The 23,497-nt window shown below is 61.5% G+C and overlaps 3 protein-coding genes across 9 annotated transcripts; all 3 read left to right on the top strand.

Annotated features, from left to right (window-relative positions):
• Positions 1-51: 51 nt before the first annotated feature.
• Positions 52-10,324, top strand: HGS (hepatocyte growth factor-regulated tyrosine kinase substrate). 3 transcript variants are annotated; one of them, XM_075044095.1, is made up of 21 exons: positions 52-161; positions 531-615; positions 1,015-1,090; positions 1,591-1,683; positions 3,681-3,804; positions 4,797-4,849; positions 5,395-5,463; positions 5,667-5,791; positions 6,030-6,108; positions 6,196-6,294; positions 6,675-6,770; positions 7,124-7,162; positions 7,247-7,390; positions 7,544-7,754; positions 7,926-8,098; positions 8,256-8,396; positions 8,475-8,652; positions 8,732-8,865; positions 9,159-9,275; positions 9,471-9,566; positions 9,662-10,324. In XM_075044095.1, the coding sequence occupies exons 1-21, from the start codon at positions 125-127 to the stop codon at positions 9,767-9,769; spliced, it is 2,277 nt and encodes a 758-aa protein (XP_074900196.1). In that variant the 5' UTR covers positions 52-124; the 3' UTR covers positions 9,770-10,324. The 3 variants fall into 3 exon arrangements, with proteins under 3 accessions (XP_074900196.1, XP_074900195.1, XP_074900194.1); XM_075044094.1 differs by having other exon boundaries at positions 7,541-7,754; XM_075044093.1 differs by having other exon boundaries at positions 6,030-6,294.
• Positions 10,325-10,504: 180 nt separating this feature from the next.
• MRPL12 (mitochondrial ribosomal protein L12) lies at positions 10,505-14,420 on the top strand. The gene is made up of 4 exons (XM_075044092.1): positions 10,505-10,806; positions 10,914-10,991; positions 11,131-11,262; positions 14,036-14,420. The coding sequence occupies exons 1-4, from the start codon at positions 10,552-10,554 to the stop codon at positions 14,150-14,152; spliced, it is 582 nt and encodes a 193-aa protein (XP_074900193.1). The 5' UTR covers positions 10,505-10,551; the 3' UTR covers positions 14,153-14,420.
• Positions 14,421-14,797: 377 nt separating this feature from the next.
• SLC25A10 (solute carrier family 25 member 10) lies at positions 14,798-21,211 on the top strand. 5 transcript variants are annotated; one of them, XM_075044091.1, is made up of 12 exons: positions 14,798-14,924; positions 17,336-17,455; positions 17,636-17,750; positions 17,833-17,881; positions 18,282-18,323; positions 18,753-18,796; positions 19,272-19,342; positions 19,446-19,538; positions 19,797-19,874; positions 19,954-20,010; positions 20,509-20,585; positions 20,874-21,072. In XM_075044091.1, exons 1-11 carry the CDS (start codon positions 14,835-14,837, stop codon positions 20,581-20,583), a joined length of 834 nt encoding a protein of 277 aa, XP_074900192.1. In that variant the 5' UTR covers positions 14,798-14,834; the 3' UTR covers positions 20,584-20,585; positions 20,874-21,072. The 5 variants fall into 5 exon arrangements, with proteins under 5 accessions (XP_074900192.1, XP_074900190.1, XP_074900187.1 ...); XM_075044089.1 differs by having other exon boundaries at positions 20,487-20,585; XM_075044086.1 differs by lacking the exon at positions 20,509-20,585 and having other exon boundaries at positions 20,874-21,211.
• The last annotated feature ends 2,286 nt before the right edge of the window (positions 21,212-23,497 follow it).

The raw sequence follows: 23,497 nt of genomic DNA, 5'->3' as shown, positions 1-23,497 counted from the left end.
GCCGGAAGGAGCCCCACCCCGCCCCGCCGGAAGGAGCCCCGCCCCTGTCGGAAGCCGGAAGCGGAAGCGCCCGCGGAGGGGGCGGTGGGACAGGCCGGACCGGCGGCGCGGGGGGCGACACATCATGGGGCGCGGCGGCGGCACCTTCGAGCGGCTTCTCGGTACCGGTCGCGGCCTTCCCCTCGGCGCGGGGGGCGGGGCGGGGCGGGAGCGGGGCCGGGCCGGGCCGGGCCGGGGGACGCGTCTCTCGGCCGAGCCGAGGTCCGCAGCGCTCGGCCTCGGGAGCTGGGGCGGGCCCGGGGCCGGCAGGAGCCGGAGCGGCGGGTCCGAGGTTATCGAGCGCCCCGGGGCGCCCGAAGGGGAAGATCTGGCGCGTTCCGGGGAAAATCGGGATTTTTCTCCAGCAGCGCTCGGGTCCGGGGCATCGCCGGCACCCGGGGGAGCTTTCCTGCAAACACACCAGCGGTTGTGGAGCGGAACCGGGATAAGCAGAAGTGCTTAAAGCAGCCTGACGGGTTTATTCCTTGCAGATAAGGCTACGAGCCAGCTTCTGCTGGAGACGGACTGGGAATCCATCCTGCAGATCTGCGACATGATCCGTCAGGGAGACACCCAGTAAGTGCTCTTTGGCTTTTGGATGCACTACAGGCGCAGCTCTTCTTGTCTTCACAAGACAAAGCGTGAGGGTCTTGGACCTGTCAGCCCGTGGTAGTATGCGTCTTGTTATCCCCTTCCAGAAAAGCATTGGAGAGGCAGTACAGTACACCCCAATGTGTTGAGGTGCTTCTCTGACCTCGGGAGTTGCGGGTTATCTCTGGCCTGAAATACTCAGAGAAACTCAAGCTTGAGCATGCTTATTCCTTCTCTTCCCAGTTTGCCTCAGGGGAATCGCGTAGACCATGAGCAAACTGTACCCTTTTGTTGGGGTGGGGGTTAGTGGGTTATCAGCAGCAGGCGGAATCTCCTCTCAGATTCTTGATTACCTGAGGATGTGTGCTCTCTTTCCTTACCTAGAGCAAAATACGCTGTCAACGCCATCAAGAAGAAAGTCAATGACAAGAATCCCCACGTGGCACTCTACGCACTGGAGGTAACGTCAGCACAAACCGCTAGCACGGCAGGGGCTGGTTCACAGGCCAGGGAACTTCCCATCTTTTATAAGCTTCCCTTCTGGGCTACGCAGTCTGCACAGCGTTCCCTGCCCTGCTCAGGGAGCGTCGGAGTTGCGGCTTGGAGTTTGCCTCCTCCTGGCTCTTTCATGATGGATCAGCAGGCCATAGTTTTCATTCTTGAATTCTGTCTCGGAGTTAGGAACGGACAAAGCTGGAACTTGAGACACTGTCCGTGGGGGTCTGTCTCTACAAAGCAGAGGTACAAAGGCCACCGTGCAGTTGAAGCATAGCTTACTCTCCAGGGTGCTAGTGTGGATTTCTCTGGCTTGGCTGATGCTGCCCTAATGCGACTCATTGCTGAAGTAGTGCCCCCATCTTGGTGTGCTGGCTGCAGTAACCTGTAACATGTGCTGGGACTCATTGCAGGCCACAGAGAAGGAAGAAAGTGGCAGACTAATAGTGTCCTTTGCCCTTGCAGGTTATGGAGTCAGTGGTGAAAAACTGTGGCCAAACAGTCCATGACGAGGTGGCCAATAAACAGACTATGGAGGAACTGAAGGAAATACTCAAGGTAAGTATATCTTATTTTACCATTGTTTTTGAATGAGGTTGGAAAAGAAGCAGCCGCAGGAGAAAATATGCATGTCCTCTCTTTCGTTCCCTTTGTCTAAGGAACAGAAGGGAAGCTGTTTGGAAATGCGTTTCAGAAAAGAGCAAACTGTATTGTGTGGTGTGAAGGGATGAGTGTAGGGTGCTAAGGAGTGCCTGCTAGGGAGAGAAGATGTCCTGAGAGCAAAGGTAGTGTTTGGCTATGTTGTGAAGTGGGGTAGGTATATGCTGCGAAGGCCTAGACCGTTTCATGGTAAATGCTCCTGGCTGCAACACTTTGCTTGGTTTGAGTCGGCAAAAGAAAACAGAGGTGAAGGTCTGGCAGTTGCACCGAGGACCTGAGCAGCAGTGAGGTGAATTCCCTCCCATAGTACAGTATGAGACACACAGGAAGGTGAGCAGCAAGGTAAAAACTGGCAGAAGCTTCCTCTTTATCGTGGCCGTTTCATTGGCCTGTGGAATTGTTTGAGGAGCTTTGCAGGATGTAGACCTGGCTGTTTTCACTGACAAGCTGTTGTCACAAGCTGTCGCTTGTCAGTTTGTTGTAATGTGATGCCTGCAGGAGCTCCGTGTGTCCTGGACTGGGGACTTCCACAAGTGAAATGGAAATAGGAACTTTGTCTCCAGCTCCCAGCCCCGGAACGGCAATGCCCAGACAAGAGCTTGTGGGAGTACTGCTGTTCCCTCCTTGCAGCCTCCATCTTCTGCCAGAAATAGACGACCAGGTGACCCAGATATTTGGTGAATGAGCTGTGCGAGTCCCATCATCTTGCACACTGTAGCAGGGTGTCTCTCTCCTGTCACCTTCCTGCTAGGGCTGACTCAGTCTCTGTGCAGGATGTTCTGCTGAGATTAGAACACTGCCATGATGTGACAGACAGGTGCAGTAGTGCAGCCACTCCGAGCACTGAGGAGACCAGATAAGATCAGGTCAAGAGATTTTGTGGTTCTCTCCAGTCCTTGTCTGCCTCGGTAGTTTCATAACTGCCATGGACCCATTCTCCTCCTCTGCTTGGAACTTTGCTGCTTGTGAATGTCCAGTGCTGGTAAAACAGTCTTTGTTCTGATGAGGTTCAGGGCTGTGACATTTGTGGAATGCAGGATTTTGCCAAATCTTCCAGAAGTTTGGAGCTCCAGGAATTGTCAGTAAGTGATACTGTGTGGGCCGAGCTCTTGGCTGAAATAGGAGCTTGACAATGCTCCTCTGGTTCCCCGGGGATTTCTGGAGCAGCTGGTCATGTGAATGCGCGATGACTTGGTCAGCTGATGACAGAGCTGCTCTCGGAGGCTGGCTGGGATAGGAACAGGCTTGCCAAGTTTCCTCTGGCTCCTTGAACTGTGATACAACCACCCTTGCCTCCAAAGGGCAGGCTTCCCAGCTGTCCTTTCTGCGTCACATCCCGAGGTAGCTTTACGTATTCCTGGGCAGGAGTCTCAGGGCTGGAGGTACTGACAGCCTGGCACCGATACCCTCCATTTCTGAGCTTGTGGTGTCCTGTCAGTTCTCGGGTGAGGCTGACTGTGCTGTTCTGCCCAGCTAGGTAGCTGTAGGTCCCTCAGTTTTCTGAGTGCGGGATGAGCAACTCTTGTGAGGAGGTGAACAGAGATGTTGGGCAGGCCAGTGCTCGTGCCTGCCCCGGGGAGCGGCTGAGCAAGCTTCTGTGGGCGTTTGCTCAAAGCATTGTAACCGCACCCCTTTTCAAGTTGGTCTGTGCTGCTCTGAAGGACATTTTCTTGTTTGTGCTGGAGGGGGGAGGTGGGAAAGCTGAAGGAGTATGTAGTACTTGCCACAAGTTGTCCTTATTGCAGCTTTCTGATGGCTCTTACCTTGCACAAGTAATCTAAAGTCTCTCTTTCCCTGAATGGTATTTCTGGCTCCTCTTCTGAGGGATTCACACAGTCCTTTGGGTTTCAGGGTCTTTTTCTTAGATTTTTTTTTCCCCCTCCCTTTCTGTGCAGAGGCAAGTGGAGACAAGTGTCCGCAGTAAGATCCTGTACCTTATCCAGGCCTGGGCTCACGCCTTCCGCAATGAGCCCAAGTACAAGGTGGTGCAGGACACCTATCAGATAATGAAGGTCGAAGGTGAGGACTCTGTGGGCAAAGGTGGGTGGACAATTGGCCAAGCAGTTCTGCTCTGGAGGAGCCTTGCAGGAGAAGGAATGGGTGTCAGGACCCTGCCTGGTGTTAGCAAATTCTGGACTTGCAGTACTGAGCTTTTTCTTGGTGCCCAATACCCGATGAACCTCTTGGAGTGATTGAATCCTGCTGCAGAGAGAGGACAGCCCCATTGTCCCAGGACTGGGGGCTGCCTTGCTCTAGGCCTCCAGCCCAGCTAGCAGCTAAGGGTTGGCAGTGAGACCTGAAAAGCAGGAGCTGCAAATGTTCTTCAGGAAACTGGCAGCAAATCAGTGTGTCCTCTGGGAAGGGATTTACAGTGGGGCGGTTCCTTCCTCTCAGGCTTTCATTAGTATTCCAGGATGGGTCCACGCTGCCGCTTTCTGACAGTGTCAGTATGGCACTTTCTCTCTTGTCCCGGGGATAGCAGTGTTTCCTGCGAGGGAAGGGATGCGCTGCTGTCTCTGCCTCTATTTCTGTGCACCAGCACCTCCACAGGCAGTGGCAAAGCCTGGAGGTCCTGGTCCCCCGCCGAGCGGGTGTTGCCACACTCTTGCCATTCAAGGGGTGAGACTCAAAGCCCTGCCTGCCTGTGCAGAGGGCTTTTTTCCCCCCATGCTGAGTTCAAGGTCTTGAGAAATAAGCCTTATCCAAAGGGCCCTGATGTCCCTTACAGGTGTGTAAGGGAAACCAATAGGGGATTGTCCTGTGCATTCGAGATCGTGGCTGAGAGCCCTGTACTTCGCAGACAGCAGCAAGTGCTGCATGAGCATTGCCCTCTGGCCTCCTGCAGGAGGAAGATTGCTGTTAGATGTGTCAGAGTAAGATAATGGGCAGGGCAGGTGTGCTGAGCTGGGTCTGACATGTGTGGCTGGGATCTACGGCACAAGGCTGTAGGCACCACAGCCTCCCTGTGCTGGAGGAGCCCTTTCACAACAGGACATTTGCTTCTCCCACAGGTCACGTGTTCCCGGAGTTCAAAGAGAGCGATGCCATGTTTGCTGCAGAAAGGGTGAGCTTTGCTGGTGGGGAGGGAGTTGGCACTGCAGGACAGACCTTGCTCTCCTGTCCCCTTCCTACTAAACCTTCAGTTCTTGCGTTCCTCCATTTCTTGCAGGTTAGAGACCTTGCTGGGTACACAAGTGCTCCCAGCTGTCATGCGGGCAGTTCTGGGGTGGTGTACAGCAATTTAGCCTAAAACTACCAGACGGAGGGGGGAATTGACCAGGTCAGGGAGTTAGTCTCATCTTACCCTACTCATTGGCCTTCCAGCAGCATGGCAGTCTGAACATGGCAGCAGGGCATTGCTAAAGCGATTGCTGTGTAGACACATTCCTAGAAAATCTCTTGCTGACTGGGAAAGCATCACAGTCTCTAGGAATATGCAAGGAGATAACTTGTGGGGATTAAAAATTCCTGTTGAGCTGCAAATGCTTCCAGTCTCCCCCATTCATGAGAGCACCTTGGTTAGCCGTAGGAGCTCCTGAAAGGTTCAGTGGAGACACTTTCCTCGAGGCCTTCCTCCCCTCCTTACACAAGCTTCCTTAACCCTGACAGGCTCCAGACTGGGTTGATGCTGAGGAGTGTCACAGATGTCGAGTGCAGTTTGGTGTTGTGACACGGAAGGTGGGTGCCACTCCTGCCCCTCTGGGTTCCCTGGTCCTGCACAGCCCCCTGGGACTTGCAGGAATCCCTGAGCCTGTGTGGAAGTGTGTCGGGGCTGGGCCACATTCCCTGGCCACTGGCAGGGAAGTGCCCAGAGTGTCTGAGTGATGTCTAATGGCGAAGGAGTATCTTGCTACTGCACTGATGTCTCCCACCTTTTGCAGCATCATTGCAGGGCCTGTGGGCAGATCTTCTGTGGCAAATGCTCCTCCAAGTATTCCACCATCCCCAAGTTTGGGATCGAGAAGGAAGTGAGAGTCTGCGAGCCCTGTTATGAGCATCTCAACAAGTCAGTACCCTTTGTGGTGTGTTTCTTTGCCTGCAACAGCTGGGACTGTGAGGGGGGAAGCTTGGCGTGGAGCCACCTTTCTGCAGACCAGAGCGAGGGTTTCCCGAGCTGTGCAGGCTGGGCTGGGTTCCCTTCCTTCCAGGGAATGGGGTTTACAGCTGTAGTGTTGTGCAGAGCTGGGGCTCCAGCACAGAAAAAGGAGCGCTCAGTCTGCACTGTCACCTCTTTCTGACTACAGGAAAGCTGAGGGTAAAGCTGCTGCCACCTCTGAACTGCCCCCCGAGTACCTGACCAGCCCCCTCTCTCAGCAGTCCCAGGTGAGTGGCTGCCCTGTAGGTGATGCAGTGATCCTGACATGCTTGTTGATCCCTTTGTTGACCACCTCCTCATATTTCTTCTTGCAGCTGCCTCCGAAGCGTGATGAGACAGCTCTGCAAGAGGAGGAGGAGCTCCAGCTAGCTATTGCCTTGTCTCAGTCAGAGGCTGAGGAGAAGGAGAGAATGGTTTGTGTCCTGCTTGGCATGTGGGAGTGGTTGTTGCCATACAGCCCAGATGTGCTGGGCATCTCCTAGCTGCGCAGTAACAGATCTGTAGGTGTGTCCTGGTGTGAGCGAGTCACGGGGCCTGTGGAATGAGAAGGTGAAAGCAGAGCCAGGCACATGCTGTGTCACAGTCCCAAATCTTGGAACCAGGCTGTGCCCAAGCTGCAAGCCTTGGGGCACGCTGGCCTGAGGGAATTGCTCAAAGCGTGAGGCTGGGTCTGCTGGCTGTGCCTGGCCATCTCTAGGAGCCTTGTCCATGCAGTGTGCCCAGTTTGTTGCTGACTGGGTGATTTGGAGGGGTCTGGACAGTCCCTGAGTCGACTGTTTTTTCTCTTTTCCAGAGGCAGAAAACAACCTACGCCATGTACCCGAAGGCTGAGCCCACACCCGTCACATCATCAGCTCCCCCAGTCAGCACGCTCTATTCCCCACCCGTGGTACGTTCATGGGAGCCCCTGAATGTGAAGTGGCTGGGCGCAGACCTCTTTCCTAGCCTGAGTCTGCCCTGCTTGGGTCAGATTTAGTTCCTGTTCTGGGAGAAAATATTTGCCCCGTTCAGTCCCTTGCTCTTTCACAGCACTGCTGTGTTTTCAGCCAGCATTTAAGTGCCTCCGCTGCTTCCTGTAGCTGCAGCATGTGTCTGGCTGAAGGACGCAGCTGTCCCTTTTCAGTCTCCTGCTGGTGCTCAGCACTGGTGGTTGTGCATGGCCAGGTCCGAGGAGGATGTCTGTGTGGGAGCTGTGGGTCTGTGGTTTCTCTGAACTCGATTTCCCTGTCTGTCTCTTTCCAGAATTCCTCTGCTCCCTTGGCTGAGGACATTGACCCGGAGGTAAGGATCCAGGCCTTACTAGTCCACGGCACAGGCTCACTCCCGGCGGGGCTGTGATGCTCATCTTCCTTCTCTTTCTGGCAGCTGGCTCGGTACCTGAACCGCAACTACTGGGAGAAGAAACAAGAGGAGGTTCGCAAGAGCCCCACCCCATCAGCACCTCTGTCCCTCACAGAACCAGCTGCTCAGCCTGGGGAAGCCCACCCTGCCCCACTCGGTGTTGTTGAGGTAAGAGGGGGCCTGGACCTGTGTTTGGCAGCTTCTGAGGGGTGAGAAGCGCCCAACTCCTTCGTTCAGCCCAGTCACGCAGCTCTGCAGGCTTGCTGCTGGCTCTTGACACAGCAGAGTTGAGGCTGACTGGCTGCCCTGTCCTTCCAGCAGCAGTACCAGAACGGCGAGTCTGAGGAGAACCACGAGCAGTTCCTGAAAGCACTGCAGAATGCGGTCACCACGTTTGTCAACCGCATGAAGAGCAACCACATGCGGGGCCGCAGCATCACCAATGACTCTGCCGTGTTGTCCCTCTTCCAGTCCATCAACAACATGCACCCCCAGCTGCTGGAGCTGCTCAACCAGCTGGATGAGCGCAGGCGTACGTGGGAGCTGCCCAGCCGTGGGCAGGCATCCTGGCGAGGGGCGGGTGGCTGCTGGGGTTTCCCCCAGTGCTGGGGTTCGGCATTCCCATGACAGCCTCTCTGGAGAGAAGCCAGCGCGGTGTGCTCTGCCCCGAGAGGGTCCCTGAGGCTGTCCCTTCCCTCCCCAGTGTACTACGAAGGCCTGCAGGACAAACTGGCCCAGATCCGGGATGCACGTGGGGCTCTGAACGCGCTGCGGGAGGAGCATCGGGAGAAGCTGCGCCGTGCAGCGGAGGAGGCAGAGCGCCAGCGCCAGATCCAGCTGGCCCAGAAGCTGGAGATCATGAGGCAGAAGAAGCAGGTGAGGCAGGGAGGTGTTTCCAGGGTATTCGGGGCCGCATCAGCCAGCAGGCCTGCTTGCACCTTGGGCCAGCCCAGGGCTGGCAGGGACAGCTGCCCTGGGAGGAGGGGATGCTGCGGTGTCCTGGCTTCTAGCTGTCACATCCCTGTTTCCATAGGAGTACCTGGAGATGCAGCGTCAGTTGGCCATCCAGCGACTGCAGGAGCAGGAGAAGGAGAGGCAGATGCGCCTGGAACAGCAGAAGCAGACCATCCAGATGAGAGCCCAGATGCCAGCTTTCTCGCTGCCTTATGCCCAAGTACGGCTGCTGGGCCAGAGACCCTCCTGCCAGGTCCCAGGGAACATGGCCTAAAGGTTGTTTTTCTTCCCTCAACAGCTCCAGGCCATGCCCGCAGCCAGTGGGGTGATCTACCAGCCTTCTGGGCCCACCAGCTTCCCTGGCACCTTCAGCCCGGCCGGCTCCGTGGAGGGCTCTCCCATGCACAGCGTATACATGAACCAGGCAGCACAAGGGGGCACGGGGCCGTACACTGCAATGCCCGTTACAGGGACAGGTACGTCAGCCAGCTGATCCCAGGCGGGTGGAGGCTAAGCGCAAGGTGGTTGCTTCAGTCTCTGCCCTCTCCGCCCCAGATCCCAGCATGGTGAATGCCTACATGTACCAGCCGGCAGCAGGCAGCGGGCAAGCGGCTCAGCAGGGGCAGGCGGTGCCCACCACCACCCCGGCGTACTCGTCCTACCAGCCAACTCCAACACAGGGCTACCAGGCAAGTGAGGGAAGAGCAGCTCGTGGCCGGCTGGGGCATTCTGTGGGGCTGGTGCAACTTGCCCCAGCTCGGTGATGGGATCTCCGAGCGGGAAGGAGAAAGGGCTGGTTGGTCCCAGATCTCTGGATCTGCTGCTGCTTTTGCTGTAGGAGTGGGTTGGGGCTCCCCATGGTGCAGAGGGAAGAAGACACCCTGGTTCTAGCAGAGCAGGGAGAGCCCTGCCACTCCTGGGGCCTTGGTTTGAGATGAACCATCGCTGCCTGCACCACCTCTCACCAGCCTCTCCTCCGCAGAGTGCAGCCTCGCAGTCGCAGAGCATCCCGGCCATCTCTCAGGCACCCCAGTCGGGCGCCATGGGCTACATGGGCAGCCAGTCGGTCTCCATGGGGTACCAGCCCTATGGCATGCAGGTGAGCACTCCCTGCCGCACGGGCACCTTCTTGGGCGCTGGTGGGGGGACGAGGTGTGGGTGGTCTCCAGCCCGTGCAGCCTTCCACGGTTCCAGGGAAGGGGGAGGCCTGGAGGAGGCTGTGGGCCTTCACCTCTGCCCTGTGGCCGCTGTACATCCTCCAGCCCCTCTGATGACCACCCCCTCGCTCCCACAGGGCCTCATGTCCGCCCTGCCGGGCCAGGAAGCAGCACTGAGCAGCCTGCCAGCCCAGCAGTCCTACCTGCCCGGGCAGCAGCCCCTCTACCAACAGGTGAGTGCTGCTGGCCCGGCCCGGCCCGGGACGGGGGGCGGGCTTGCCACCCTAGAGGTGTGCGTTTGCTAATGAAGCCGCCTCATCTGTTCCAGATGGCACCTGCTGGAGGGCCCCCCCAGCAGCAACAGCCCCAGCCGGCGCCTGCCCCCGTGCAGCAGCCCCAGGGCAGCGGAGAGGCCCAGCTCATCTCCTTTGACTGATCTCTGCCGTGGGGGGGGGCGCGGGGGGAGCCCGTGTAACACTACTCTTCATCCGGAATCACTTCTGCACTTCACCTACTCCTCCTGCCCCCTCAGCCCCCTCCCACCCATCCCACCTCCCCAGTCTGCCCCCGGCCCGGGGGCTGTGGGACCACAGGCTCCCGCCAGTGGTGCTGGGGCCGCAGGAGCGCAGCCCTCCCTGCCGAGACCCGGGGCTGCGGTCCTGCCCCCCCCCGACCTGGAAGCCCGCAGGCCCCCGCCTGCGCCGCGGGGCTGGGGGCCCTTGGCTGGGCCGTCCGGGGTGGGGGCCGCCGGCCCCCCCACCCCGCTGCCCGTCGCCTCGGGCACCGCGCTGTCCGCCGCCAGCCTGGCCTTGTCCGTCCCCCCCCCGCCGAGCCCCCTTCCCCGCCAGCGGCCTCTCCCCTCCCTGCCCCGGGGGCCCCCTCGCCGGGCCGGGCCTGTCCCCGCGGCGCGGCCGCTCGCTCCTCGCGGTGGGGAGGGGGTGTGTGGGGTGTGAACCGAGCGCGAACGGTGACAATAAAGTGTTCGGAACGAGCCGCGGCCCGGTGTGCTTGGGGGGGTGGAGGGGGGGGGCCGCCCCGCCGGCGGCCGGGGCCTACCGGAGCGAACGAGTGCCGGCGGACCCGGCGGCTAGAGCGCCGCCGCCTCCCCGCCCCGCCATCGAGAGGAGGCGCCGGAGCCTAGAGCGGCGCGGCGCGGCGCGGGGGCCGCCGGGACCATCGAGCGCGGGGCAGAGCGCCGCCGTGTCCTCTGCGGCCGCCATGCTGCCCGCCGCCCGCGCGCTGCCGCCGCGCCTGCTCCGCCGCCCGCCGCCCGCCTGGCGCTGGGCCGCGGCCGGGCCGCCCGCCGCCGCCCTGCGGGCGCTGGGCACGGGCCGCGCACGGCGCTCGGAGGCGCTGGCCGGGGCGCCGCTGGACACGGCCGCCAAGGAGTACTCGCCCAAGGTGCGGCAGCTGGTGCGGGACATCGCGGGGCTGACGCTGCTGGAGGTGGCCGACCTCAACGCGCTCCTCAAGGTGGGTGACGCGGGGCGGCGCGGCCCGCTTCGGCCCGGCTCGGCACGGCCCGGCACGGCCCGCGTGCGCCGCCTCACCGGCCGCCGGTGCCGCTGCTCTTCCCGTAGGAGACGCTGAAGATTCCGGACGTGGGGGTGATGCCGGCGGCGGCCGCCTCTCTCCAGCCCTCCCAGGCGGCTCCGCAGGTACCGGGCTCTCCGGGGAGGGGCCGGGAGTTGGGCCCCCGGGGCTCCGTGTTGGTCTCGCGGGTGCCCACGCGTGGGGGCAGGGAGAAGGGCCGCGGGGCCCGGGTGGGTGTCTTCACCGAGCTCTGGCTGCTTCCAGGAGGAGGAGGAGATCCCGCTCAAAAAGGAGAAAACGCATTTCACCGTCCGGCTGATGGAGCTGAAACCTGCTGACAAGGTGAAGCTGATCAAGGAGGTTAAGAACTTCGTGCCTGGAGTGAACCTCGTGCAGGTGAGGAGGGGGCTGCCCGAGGCTCCGGCCACCCGCCGCGTCGGCCCCAAGCCCACACAGCTCCTGAAGCACGTTGTAAGCAGTGGGCTCAGTTCTCTGTTCAAAAGGGAGCCTGGATTTCTGTGTTTAGGAGAATAGTCTGCTTGTGCACACGCCTCGGTGCAGAGATGTGGATGAGGTGTAGAGCAGGAGTTGGTTGCGTCTGTTTGTCTGGCGTTCTTTAGGGAAGGCTGTTCCCTCCCAGCTCTGCTGCGTGGCCAACAACTGAGCCCCTAGCAGGAGCGGTGAGATGAAGAAGGAGGCTCAGAGCAAAGACCTCAAAGGCCTCCATGCCACCCTCACCTTCTCCAAATCTAAGAGCTGCCATGAGCCTCCCTGCAGACCTCAGGAGTAGCCGGGATTGCTCACTGCAGCTGGATTTGGCTTGCCTTCCCTCTGGCTTTTTCGAGACCAACGTATTGCTGAAGTTAGGCAAGTTTCTCTAATTCACACATCCTGCAATCCATGCTTCCAATGCTTTTCAGAGCTCTTCTTTTTGTAGGTGATGCCTCCTCCTTCTTCCTCGGAGGAGACGGGTCTTTCACAGCCCTGTGCAGCATCTGAGCTCATGCCCTTGAGCTGCGATGTAGGCTCAGGACAAAGAATGGGTGATACAGCGGCTATTGCAGCAGCATTTAACATGCTTCAGTTCTCCACTGGGTGATGCTTTCATGTCTTGGGGATAATAGTAGCACTTTTTGTTTATCCAGTTGTAAGGAAGAAATGTTGAGTGTTGTAAAATCTGCTCTTATTTGTAGCCCAGGATATCAGAAGGATTTGTAGAAAAGCTTCCGACCCATTCATACTTGTATATTGGAAAGCAAACAATTTGGTGACAGAGAAACCGTGCTAGCGAGATATGAGTTTTGTTGGCCCACTGGGATAATTAACTTGCTATCAGTTGGGTTACTCTGGCAATTGTTTATCCGTTACCAGTCCCAAGCAAACATGAAACAACCAAAATCCCATAACGGACATGATCAGCGGATAATTAAAAGGTGTCTGGAGAACTGATGCTAAATCAACTTGGCTTAGCATGTGGAACCTGTCAAACAAGCTGGTTACCGTTCCGATGCGGTTACAAGGTTGGTAGATGCAGGTTACTGGGGGTAAACTTTGTCAAGTGTGACTTACCTGACCTGGTATTTTGGTTAAAACACACACACACACAAAACAAACTGCTGCGGAAGGTTGGTTCTGCCTAAAGAGGTTGTATTCAAAGTGTAGCTGATAAATTTTTGTTGTAAATTTTATTGCCATCAGTTTGAGGTGTTTTTAACGAGATTTGCAGGGAGCCTGTTCTTGGCCTGTGGGGCTGTTGGTGGTTTGGAAGAAAGCATTGCTAGTAAAATCTTTGGACATTGTGTGCTGATGTGACTCAAACAGGTCAGTCCTACGGGATGACTGCTTGATGAGACAGGCACGTTGTCAGCACAAGCCGGACTCGAGTCCGTTTGCCCCTCTGAAAGCATCTTCAGAGCCAGCCCAACAGACACTTACCTCGTATCTTCACGTGTCCTGGGCTGGCGTTCTCGTATGCTCCAGGTGGGGTTCAAAACGCATTGCCTCTACCCAGCGTCTGTTACAGTGCAGGTCCAGCTTGGCTCAGGCCCCGCTCCTTCTCCTGCTGGGCGCTCTGAACAGTTGCTTCCTCTGACCGAGGCTGCTTTAGAACAGAAGTTAAGCATTAGTGAGCAAGGATCTTTCATGAATAACCTTGATTGTGTTGCCTGTCCTCATCACAGCAAGCCAGAACAGGCTCCTTTCCAGATACTGTCCTGGGCTCTGGTGGGTGAAGGCATGCCTGCCCTGCCTGCACAGCTACGCCTTCTCATCCCTAGCAAAAAAAGCATTTTCTGCCCCCCTGGATACATCATTACTGTGCCCTATGTGAATTAAAACAACAAAAGCTTCTTTCTGTCAGCAATGGTCAATCTGTTGGGTGCTAAATACCTGCAGTGCCAGACGGCAGAGAGCTGGCAGTGGCTTTTCACCGTAGGAACCTCCCTGGGCTTTGTTTTTAAGGAGCTGAATAGCTTTGTTGCTGCTGCTTAGTGTAAGAGCAAGAGCATCTGACTGCAGCAGGGGCTCAGCCTCCCTTCCCTTATTATGGCAGTACTGCAGGAAGTCTCTTTGCATCAGTTCAACAGCTTTTCAGTTTGCCTTAAATATCGTGGTACTGCGTAGTATCAGTAGTTTCGTATAAAAAGTCCTGAAAATACCAAGATTGTGTTGTCAAGCATAGTCTGTACTGGAGTTCTTTTTCAGCTGGTACAGTGGATTCCTGTACAGTGGTGTACAAACCCTGCAACAGCCTCTCCTCCCCGCTGGCAGAAATATGTGAACCAAAACATTTGCCCTGAAAAAAGTCGACCCAACGCAGGCCGATAGCTGCCTTGGCAAGTTACCATGTGGTGGCTCTGCGTGCGTCCCAAGCACCTTCTCAGACCGGGGCTGCGCATCCTGGAGCACCGTGCACATGGTGGGAAGAATTTACGGGCTATTACTCGCTGAAAAAGGTCTTCCAGGGCTGCAGTGGATGTGCTGTCACTTGCAGTCAGGTTTAGACGTCTTCCGGCAGGATGTGCTGTAGTTCAAGTAAAAGTCTTGAAGTTTAGACCAGTCAGTGAGTTTTCCTGGTCTGCTTATGCAGAGGTCAGGCTCATGGCTCTAAATCTGTTAATCCGGTTAGTGAAAGCTAGTTTATAAGTCTCGTACTTTGTCCCTCCCGCAGGCAAAGAAGCTGGTGGAGTCCCTTCCGCAGGAGATCAAGGCTAACGCCTCCAAGGAGGAAGCAGAGAAGATCAAAGCGGCGTTGGAGGCAGCAGGAGGGACTGTGGTTCTGGAGTAGGCAGTGGCATCTCGCCACGGAGGGACTGGCATGATGGCAGCCTTCCATGCTGTCGCCTGCCCGGCCGCTGCCCAAGCCGGGGTCTGGACGTTTCCGACTGCAAAACGTCCCCTAGTCACGTGGTGGGAACGTTCTCTCAAAGCGATACGAGAATGCTGTACGGTTCGGCGGGGCTGCTCTCTCGTTCCGGCATCGCGATGAACTCTTACCTTCATAAATATCAAAAAAAAAAAACCCACCAAAAACCTGTAAAACAGTTCTTCTCTCCAAAATCAGCCCCACCTGATTGTCCCCTGGGCTCCACACACCTACCCCCGTACCGGCGCTGCCTATACCCACCGCGCCGCGCAGCAGCCCCCTTCCTCAAGCTGCGTTTTGGTGCCGCAGCCGTTAATCACGCCCCGTTAATTAACGGGGAGAGATGCCACCTGGAGGAGGGAGAACCGTGTCCCTGGAGCCCCGGGGTCGCCGCGGCAGCTCCCCCGCGCCGCGGGAGCGGCGCGGGGGAGCTGCCGCGACGACCCCGGGGCTCGTTGTAGCAGCCCCGGTCCCGGTGCCCCCCCCCCCCTCCGCGCCGCCTCCGCTGCCCCGGCTCCGGTACCGTGGGAGGGGGCGTGGCTTTATCGCAGAGGCGTGGCTTTGCCTCCGAGGAGGGGGCGTGGCTTATCGCCGAGCGGCGCCGATGGCGGAGCGGCGCGTGTCGCGCTGGTACTTCGGCGGCCTCGCTTCGTGCGGTGCCGCTTGCTGCACCCACCCGTTGGATCTGCTCAAGGTGAAAGGAAAAGGGGGGGGGGAACACACACGGACGGGGAACCGCTTTTGGGGGGACGGGGAGCGGTTCTGAGGGGTGGGGGAATGGCTGCCCGGTGGGGGGGGGGGGGGGCAGGTGGCCGTGGGGCCCGGGGACACGGCGGGGGGGGGGGGGCGGTTGTGGGGTACGGTGGTGAGGGGAGAGGGACGGGGGGACAGGGCTGAGGGGAGGCGGGGGGGGCAGAGTGCCGGCGTGTGAGGGGACAGGTGTGGGGCAGAGGGTTCTGGGGAGCTCGGGGTGCCGGCCCTGGGGGCTGTGGGGGCCGTGGAAGAAACCCCGGCCAACCCTGCCCAGGCTCCCGCGTAAGGCACGGCAGTGGCTCCGGGGCCTGCGGCGTTGGACACGGGCCCACTGGGCTCCGCGTCCTCGGGCCAAGATGTCACCTAGGCGCCTCGGACGGCCTGGCATCCCCGCTCCCGCACAAAGAGCGACGCGCGCAGCCCTGCGCTGCCAGCACCCGCGGACGGGGCGAACGCCAGCGCTGCCCGGAGCCTTGTGCGCCGGCCAAGCGGCGATGAGCCTGGCAGCCGGGCAGGCTGCGGAGGGGGAGCGGGGGAGTGAGGCCAGGCCAGGGCCTGCCATGCCCGGGGCCGTGCCCGTGGGTGAGGCTCGGGACAGGCAGCCCCTTCCCACCCCACTGCACGGAGAGAGGGGAAGATGCGCCGGGCGCAGGCCCAGGAGAGGAGCCAGCAGCGCTGGCAGGGGGATGCCGCTTCCCCGGTGCTCGGCCCGTTGCCGTGCCCGGCTGGCCCCGTCTGCCCAGCGGAGGTGGCTGGCAGCCCGTGGGGGCTCGCGTCGGATGCCCTGGCAAGGCGCTAAGAAGGGGGATTAGTCTGGCACACGCCTCTAGGTCTGCCTCTGTCTCTGAGCCAGCGTGACGGGTGTGACTTTTGGGCTGCGTCCCCACGTGCTATACCCTGCAGATGCGTAGCCCCTGCGTGCCCCGTGGCTGTGAGCAGCCCAGGCCAGCCGGCTGGTTTTGCCAGCTGAATATTGAACACAGACCTGCCTTTGGCCCAGAGCTCCCTTGCAGCAGGGGCTGGTGCCAGGCGTGGGGAAGCACGAGGGGCCTCAGGGTCCTGCAGGGCAGGGGGCCAAGGGCACTTTGCTGCACCTCTGGACCTTGGTCCCGGTGGGAGGCCACAGCCAGCCTGGCCGGAGGGTGCTCGCGCCCCTGAGCCGGCACTGCGCAGCCACTGGCCGCCCACAGGGCTGCCTGCCCTGCGGCAGTGACCACAGCCCCGGCCAGCTCCTCCCCTGCCCGCCTGCCTGCCCTTCCTGCGGCCCTGGGATGGGCAGGCAGCAGAGCGCTTCCAGGCATGGCTCTGCCCTTCCTCCCTGCCCGCCCGGTCCCTCTGTCCCGGCGTCCGGCAGCCGCTCGCCCAGCTCCCCGACATGCCACAAGCTCTGGTCCCCGTCGTCCAAAATCTGCGGCAGGCCCCTTCCCTGCATCCCCACTGCTGCCCTGCATGGGAGACGGAGGCTGTTCCCAGCATCCTGCTGCGAGTCCCACGCCCTGACCGTGCCGGGGCTTCTGTAACGGGAGCCAGGCCTGATCCCCCGCCAGCGGCCCTTTGCTCTCTTTAATTTTATCTCCTCGGGCCTTTGACCCGCACGTGATCTTCGCAGCATGGGGCTGGGCGGGTGCGCTCAGAACGTGCTCTGCCACTGGCCGACATGGCTCCTCCGACCCAGCCAGCCCCTGCAGTCCCACTGCCGCTTCCTCCGGTGATGGTGGGAAGCGTTGGGCTGCTGCAGGTGGCGAGGGGAGAGCCCGGACACCCGGGCTGTGCCTGGCTGTGGCAGGGAGCGGTTCAGAGCTGGTGAGCAGGGCTGCGGGGTTGTCTTCCTGCCTCTGCGATTCCTGTGGCTGGGGAGAAGGGGAAGTGACTTCTGGAGACCTGCTGCCTTGTGTGGCGAGGGTATAGGGCAGCAGGAGGTCATGAATTCACCGGCCCTGTCGTGGTCCGTCTGAGCAAACCCACACTGGTTGCTCGCTCGCTCACATGCTCCTGGATCCTCCCCGCCCCGATGTGGCCCAGGGCCTTTCTTGGCAGAGCAGGCACTGCCGCTTCATCTTGGGGCGTGCTGTTGAGGCCACCCAGCTGGGCAGGCGCCTGGGAGGGACCGTGGGCAGGTGCCTCGCCAGCCTCCACCCCTCTGATGCTGGGCTGGGCATGTTTACAAGTACTGCTTAGGTGTGGGGAGCCTGGAGCTGTTGGCTTTTGTGCAGAAGCTCCTGCATGAGTGCTAAGGAGTTACCTCGACAAGCACTCGGAGCGGCTGTCCCTGCTCCGCTGCCCTGCGCTCTCCTGTTTCTGCCCAGCCCCAGCACTGGGCTGGTGCACTGATGCTGCCGGACTCTGCCCCAGGTCCACCTGCAGACGCAGCAGGAGGTGAAGATGCGGATGACGGGGATGGCGATGCGTGTGATCCGCACCGACGGCTTCCTGGCTCTCTACAACGGGCTCAGCGCCTCGCTGTGCAGGCAGGTGAGTGCCACCGTGCCCTGACGGCCTCTGGTCCCCCCAGGCCAGCATGGAGCTCCTGCCGCACGGCACTGCCCACCCTGTCCGGCAGCTGGGCTGGAGCTGACAGGCTGCCCTGAGCCGCGGGGGCCGGGGAGGTGGGCGCCCAGCGGGACACAGCGGCTCATTCTCCCTCTCCTCCAGATGACGTATTCCTTGACTCGCTTCGCCATCTACGAGAGCGTGAGGGACCGCCTGGGCCAGGGCAGCCAGGGGCCTCCCCCCTTCTACCAGAAAGTGCTGCTGGGTGCAGTGGGAGGTGAGCGAGGGAGAGGGTCCCTCAGCCCCGGACTCCCTTGGGCTGGAGGAAGCCCCTGACCTCAGCTCTTCTTTGGCCGCAGGTTTCACCGGCGGGTTCGTGGGGACCCCGGCAGACATGGTGAACGTCAGGTCAGTTCTGCCCGCGTCCTGGCGCTGGTGGTGAGGGAGGCTTGTGGCTGGTGTGTGGCAGCAGTTGGGACGGTGGGGCGCTCCCCGTGCTCCTGACTTCTCTCCTGACCAGGCTGCCCCGTGGTTCGCGGCCCAGTCCCGGCAGGCAGCTCTGTACCCCGAAGGACCAGCGTTGTTCTGCCATTCAGTGTGACAGCTCTGGGCCCCAGCCCCTGCGTGGCCCTCCGGGGGGGTGTGGGGCTGGAGGCAGCTTGCTTGTCCCTTTGCAAACAGGCGACGCAGTCCGTCTGCTGGGCTGCTGCCCTGAGCAAGGGCAGGCTTGCCCCGGGTCCCTGGTGCTGGGGGGGGTGGACAGCGGGGCACTGGCCCCCTCCTCAGCCCATGGTGCTCTGCCTTCCAGGATGCAGAACGACGTGAAGCAGCCTCCTGCCCTGCGGCGCAAGTGAGTGACTGGGGGGCTGGGGCTCCCGAGGGGCCGGGGCAGGGTGTCAGGGGGTGCCAGGGCTCCTGGGGGGGCCGGGGCAGCGGGGCAGGGCGTCAGGGGGTGCCAGGGCTCCTGGGGGGGCCGGGGCAGCGGGGCAGGGGGTCAGGGGGTGCCAGGGCTCCTGGGGGGGCCGGGGCAGCGGGGCAGGGCGTCGGGGGGTGCCAGGGCTCACGGGGGGAGCGGAGCGGGGGGTCGGGGGCTCTCGGGGCCGGGGGTCCGTGTGGCCGCGGGGGGGCAGCACCGCACCGGCAGCACCGCACCGTGCCCGGGAGTGGCGGGGCCGGGGCCGCGGCCCCGGGAGCTGCAGCCACCGGCTCGGGGCGGCGGGGCTGTCGGGGGGCCGGGGAGCCTCGGACCCTGACACCTTCCCCTTCTCGCTCCTTCCAGCTATTCCCATGCCCTGGACGGCATGTACCGCGTCCTCCGGGAAGGTGAGGCCATGCCAGCTGGGGTCTGGTGAGCCCGCCCGGGCTGTCCTCGCTGACACTTGGGCGACCGTGGCAGGATTGACCCGGGGGGCTCCGTCTGGGAGCTGCCGTGGGTGCTCGCTCAGCCGAGAGTGGCTGTGGGAGCCGAGGGTCGGGCAGGGGCCGGCACCTCCGCAACAGCTGGCTGGGGCACGGGCCAGGCAGGGCCTGGCAGCCTGCCTGTGCTCCGGTGGAAAAGAGAGACCTGCCGGGAACTGCTATGAAAAAGGGCAAGAGGGTGGAGCAGGTGGGAAGGGGAATGAACGGCAGCAGGGAGGAGGTAGGGCTATTCGGAAGGATTCTCCTTTCCTGCAGCCTATTTGCTGTTGTGTGTTTTAAGCACTGTTGCATGAGCAGTCTGGGACACAGACCGGGCAGGGAGGAAGGGAGTGTGAGTAATGTCCCAGGACTGTGCTGATACCGATCTGTCTGTCTGCAGAGGGCTTGAAGAAACTTTTTTCGGGAGCTACGATGGCATCCAGCCGAGGGGCCCTGGTCACCATTGGGCAGGTAGGACAGCTCTGCCGGGCAGTAGGTGCCAGGGTAGGGACAGGGGTAGTCCCTGGCATGGCGAGGAGGGGGAACGTGTCACTAATATGCCGCGTCTCCACAGCTTTCCTGTTACGACCAGGCCAAGCAGCTGGTTCTCGCGACTGGGTTGCTGTCAGACAACATCTTCACTCACTTCCTGGCCAGCTTCATCGCTGTGAGCAGGGCTGGGTGCGGGGAGGCAGGACTGGGACTGGGTTTGCCTGCGGCTGAGCTCAGGACCCTGGGCTGGGTCTGTCAGAGCTGCCTCTCAGGACTCTGATGAAGCAGGGCTGGGCACAGGGGCTCCTGTGGGGCTCCCAGCATGGGATTGGGCCCAGGCAGAGCTCTGGGTCTCTCCAGTGACCATGGCAGTCGCTGGCACCCGGGTCTCCTCCGTGAGCCGGAGCTGCTGACCCCCACTGACTCTTTCCAGGGTGGATGCGCCACATTCCTGTGCCAGCCCCTGGATGTGCTCAAGACCCGCCTCATGAACTCCCAGGGCGAGTACCGGGTGAGTAGCCCATCCTGTCCCATTTGCACACTGGCCTCTGCCTCCGGGCGCTTCCTCACCTCTCTCCCTCTCGCTCCAGGGCGTTACCCACTGTGCCATGGAAACTGCCAAGCTCGGGCCCCTCGCCTTCTACAAGGTACCTACCTGGGGATGTATGGGGTGGGCTGGTAGGGTGCAGTGTGGGGAGACGGGGCCGGGCTGGAAGCAGAGGTTAAGGTGCAGAACAGTTCTGGAGTAGGAGCCTTCTGGGCTCCGCTGCCAGCAGCCTGACTGCTTCCTGCATCAGGCCTTTGTCTGCCACTCCCCAGCTTGGCCCTGGAGTATTGCGAGCCTTGGCCTCTTCTGGGCTTGCAGCCTGGGTCTGGGCACTGCAGCAGCTGCCCTGTTGCACCCGCTGCGTTCCCCAATGGGAATGCAGGTACGGGCAGTGGTGGTCCAGCACTCGTTGGAAGTTGCTGACCAGCAGACCCGGTCAGCTCTTGGGCCCTACATGCCCGGGCTTGGTGCAGTCACCCATGTGTTCAGTCTCACTCCTGGGAGGGCCCCTGAAAAGGGGTTTCAAACCCGAGGTTTTTTCCAGATGCTGCCAGTCAGGCATTTTCCCTGTTACAGCCTGTCCGCTCATCTTCCCCAGGCAGCGTCCAACCCCTTTCTGAACCGGGGGCTGTGGGATCTGACTCGGGCTTCTACTGAGATTCTGCCTACGTAGTGGTGATGCCGGCACTGATGTGTTTGGGGGCAGAGGGGTTGATGCATGATGCTGAGATCTGTGTGCACAGCGATGGCTGCGGTGCCTCCCTCACCGCTGTGGCAGTCTCTGCCTGACACCAAGGCCCCAGCTCCTCGGAGCTCGTGCTGCATGCCCAGCCAGCCGCTCCCCCGTGCTTGCAAGCTCGTGCCGCTCCCCAGGGGTTGGGCTGCTGGGCACCCTTGGCTCTGACAGGGAAGCCCAGGGCCAGGCACACGCTGACTCTCCACCTTCTCGCTGTCCCCTTCCAGGGCTTCGTTCCTGCTGCCATCCGGCTCATTCCTCACACTGTCCTCACCTTTGTCTTCCTGGAGCAGCTGCGCAAATACTTTGGGATCAAAGTGATCACCTGAGTAGGAGGGATGGGACCCTGCCTCGCCCCAGGGGGGTGAGCGTGCGGGTCACCGCTGAGATCCCAGAACCCCTCTCCACTGTCTGGGGCCAGCGCCGCTCCCCCTACCCCTCATCCCCACTCCTGTGCCTTGCCAGTGCCTGTGGCCAGCCAGTCCCGGTCTCCCCTTTCCTCTCTCACCCCCATTCTCAGCATCTCTGTTACCTCTGGGATATTCTTGGGCCTCTTGTCCCCTCTGCACTGTTTGTTTGGGGGTTTTTTTGCTGTCTTCCCACTGCCCTACTGGCCACGAGTTCTGCCCTTGCCTCCCTCAGCCCTGTCCCATATGGGCTGCCAGGAGCAGGACCACGCTGTCCTGGGGAGGACGGGGGATCCCGCCTTCTGGCTCCGTGCCTGGTCACAGAGCCCACGGGGCTGGGGGGTCCAGTGACCACACTGCAGCCGGGCCCGTGCTGGGGGCTGCGGGGCTGGCTCACTCCCAGCCTCTGCTGCCAGCAGCAAGGGGAGACGCAGGTTTGGCACAGCGAGGCCCTGTCCTCCCTTAGTGCCTCTGGCCCCACGTGCTCCTCCGCTGACCCCAGGGCAGCCTGGCATCCCTGCTCCGCTTCCCAGCCTCCCCAAACACCCCCTGCTCCTGCTTGGCCAAAACTCACCAGCGCCCGACGGCTGCTGGGCTCTTCAGGGATTGTGCCTCATACCAATGATGACAGAGAACGGACCCCGCGGGCGAGGGGCAGCCGCTCGGCCGCCCTGCCCTGCTGGCCAGGCACGGGATGGAGCCCTCCTCGCCTGCGGCAAGGCCGGCAGCTGCGCCGCTGTCCCCCGGCTCCGGCCAGGGCCAGGCAGCGCGTGTCGGAGGACCCGGCGTTCCCTCGCCCGCGGCGTGCTCCCCCTCCACCAGACCTGGCCTCGGGTGGGGGCGTCCGTCCAGCACCGTTCTGCGGCCTCACCCGCCCCCACCGGCCATCGCAACGAGGCCGGGGCAGACCCCAGCCCCGAGTGCACCGAGGCTGCCTCACAGCCCCCCCTTGCCCTGCACTGCCCCGCACGGGGGGGCTGCAGGCACCAGCCCCTCTGCTGTGTGCACCCCTGTGCGTGGTGGCCCCGAGGGATCAAAGAACTGGACTATCTGTGACCTTAATATATAATAAAGAGTGGAACAAGCGCAGGACCTGGTGTCCTTCTTGGGGGGGGGGGGGATGCTGTTCCCCCTCCTGCTGTGGGAGGGCTCAGGCTGGGAGCTGAGCTCCCCAGGAATGGAGGGAGGAGAGCGAGGCTCGTCCCCTCAGCACTGCACCAAGCAGGGGAGTCTTCACCCTGTTCTGTGCCCCCAGCCTGACCCCGAGGCAGGGGATGAGCCCAGCACCTCCTGGCCCCACGCAGCGGGGAGCCATGGGCCGGGCTGCCGGGGCCAGCCCTGCGCCGAGCTGTGCCCAGTCTCAGCCGAGCAGGCAGCTCCTGGGCAGAGCTGTGCCAAGGGCGCCTGCCCGCCTCTGCCTCTTCGTGGGAGCTGCCTCCTGGATGCGACACTAATTGGGCTCCAGCAGGCGGAACAGAGCCAGCCTGGGACAGCAGAGAAGTGAAAGCTCGTCACCTTAACGAAGTCTAATGATGCTGGCTGGCATCGCTGCTTTGTTCCTGTGCCTGGCCCTGTGTGAGAGCCGTGGGCAGGTGAGTGTGGGGCGAGCTAAGCCCTCTTTCCTTGTGAGGGGCTGGGGGCTGCCTGGCCCTGGCCGGGCTGCGCTGGCTCATGCCCCCAGCCACCCCGACACCGCTTCCAGGGCAGATGGGTGCTGCTCTGCACCCATGCAAAAGGCCAACATGGAGTAGGAGAGCGCTGGAGCTGCAGAGCCCTGCCCCAGCTGGCCATCACCCTCCAGCAGCACAGAGCCCCGCTCAGCCCTGTGCCGGCCAGCGGCAGGGACGTTCCAGCCGGGCCACGGTCCCACCAGCTGCGCCAGCCCTGCGCTCCTGGCACTGGCATACCCTCTTCCCACGTCCCTTATGGCAGCTGAGCTGCGCCGCAGCCACGCCGGCAGGACAGCATGTGCCAGACACAGCCTGGAGCACGGAGCGTCCAGGAGCTGCACAGCACGGGAGCGCTTCTTATCTCTGAGCATCGGAAAACGAGAGGCCTCGGGACTGTCAACAGCCTGTTGCCAGCGGTGTTTGCACTCGCTGTAGCTGGCTGGCCCCTCCTGATCTCATCCTGCCCTCTGCCCAGGCACCCCCCCACACCTCACGGGCAGTGAGCTGAGCCCCAGGCCCTGCTGCCTGGAGGGGCTTCCACAGGTCACCCCTTTGCCCGCACTGGGCAGGCCTGGGGGCTGCGAGTCCTCCCCCTCCACAGCCTCCTCCTGACCCAGAGGGGTGCAAGGGCTGTCTCCGGGGGGGGCCGACCACCCCCAGTACTGGTGAGGCTCCCGCAAGCCCCAGCATGTGCCCAGGCAGCCGGGCCACTCTGTCCACACCCGCAGGGGCTTCCAGCGAGCGGGCGGCTGAGCAGAGTGAGACCCTGGCTGG

Source organism: Buteo buteo, chromosome 13, assembly GCF_964188355.1.
Source record: "Buteo buteo chromosome 13, bButBut1.hap1.1, whole genome shotgun sequence".
Lineage (NCBI taxonomy): Eukaryota > Metazoa > Chordata > Aves > Accipitriformes > Accipitridae > Buteo > Buteo buteo.
This window is presented reverse-complemented; position numbering and strand designations above follow the sequence as displayed.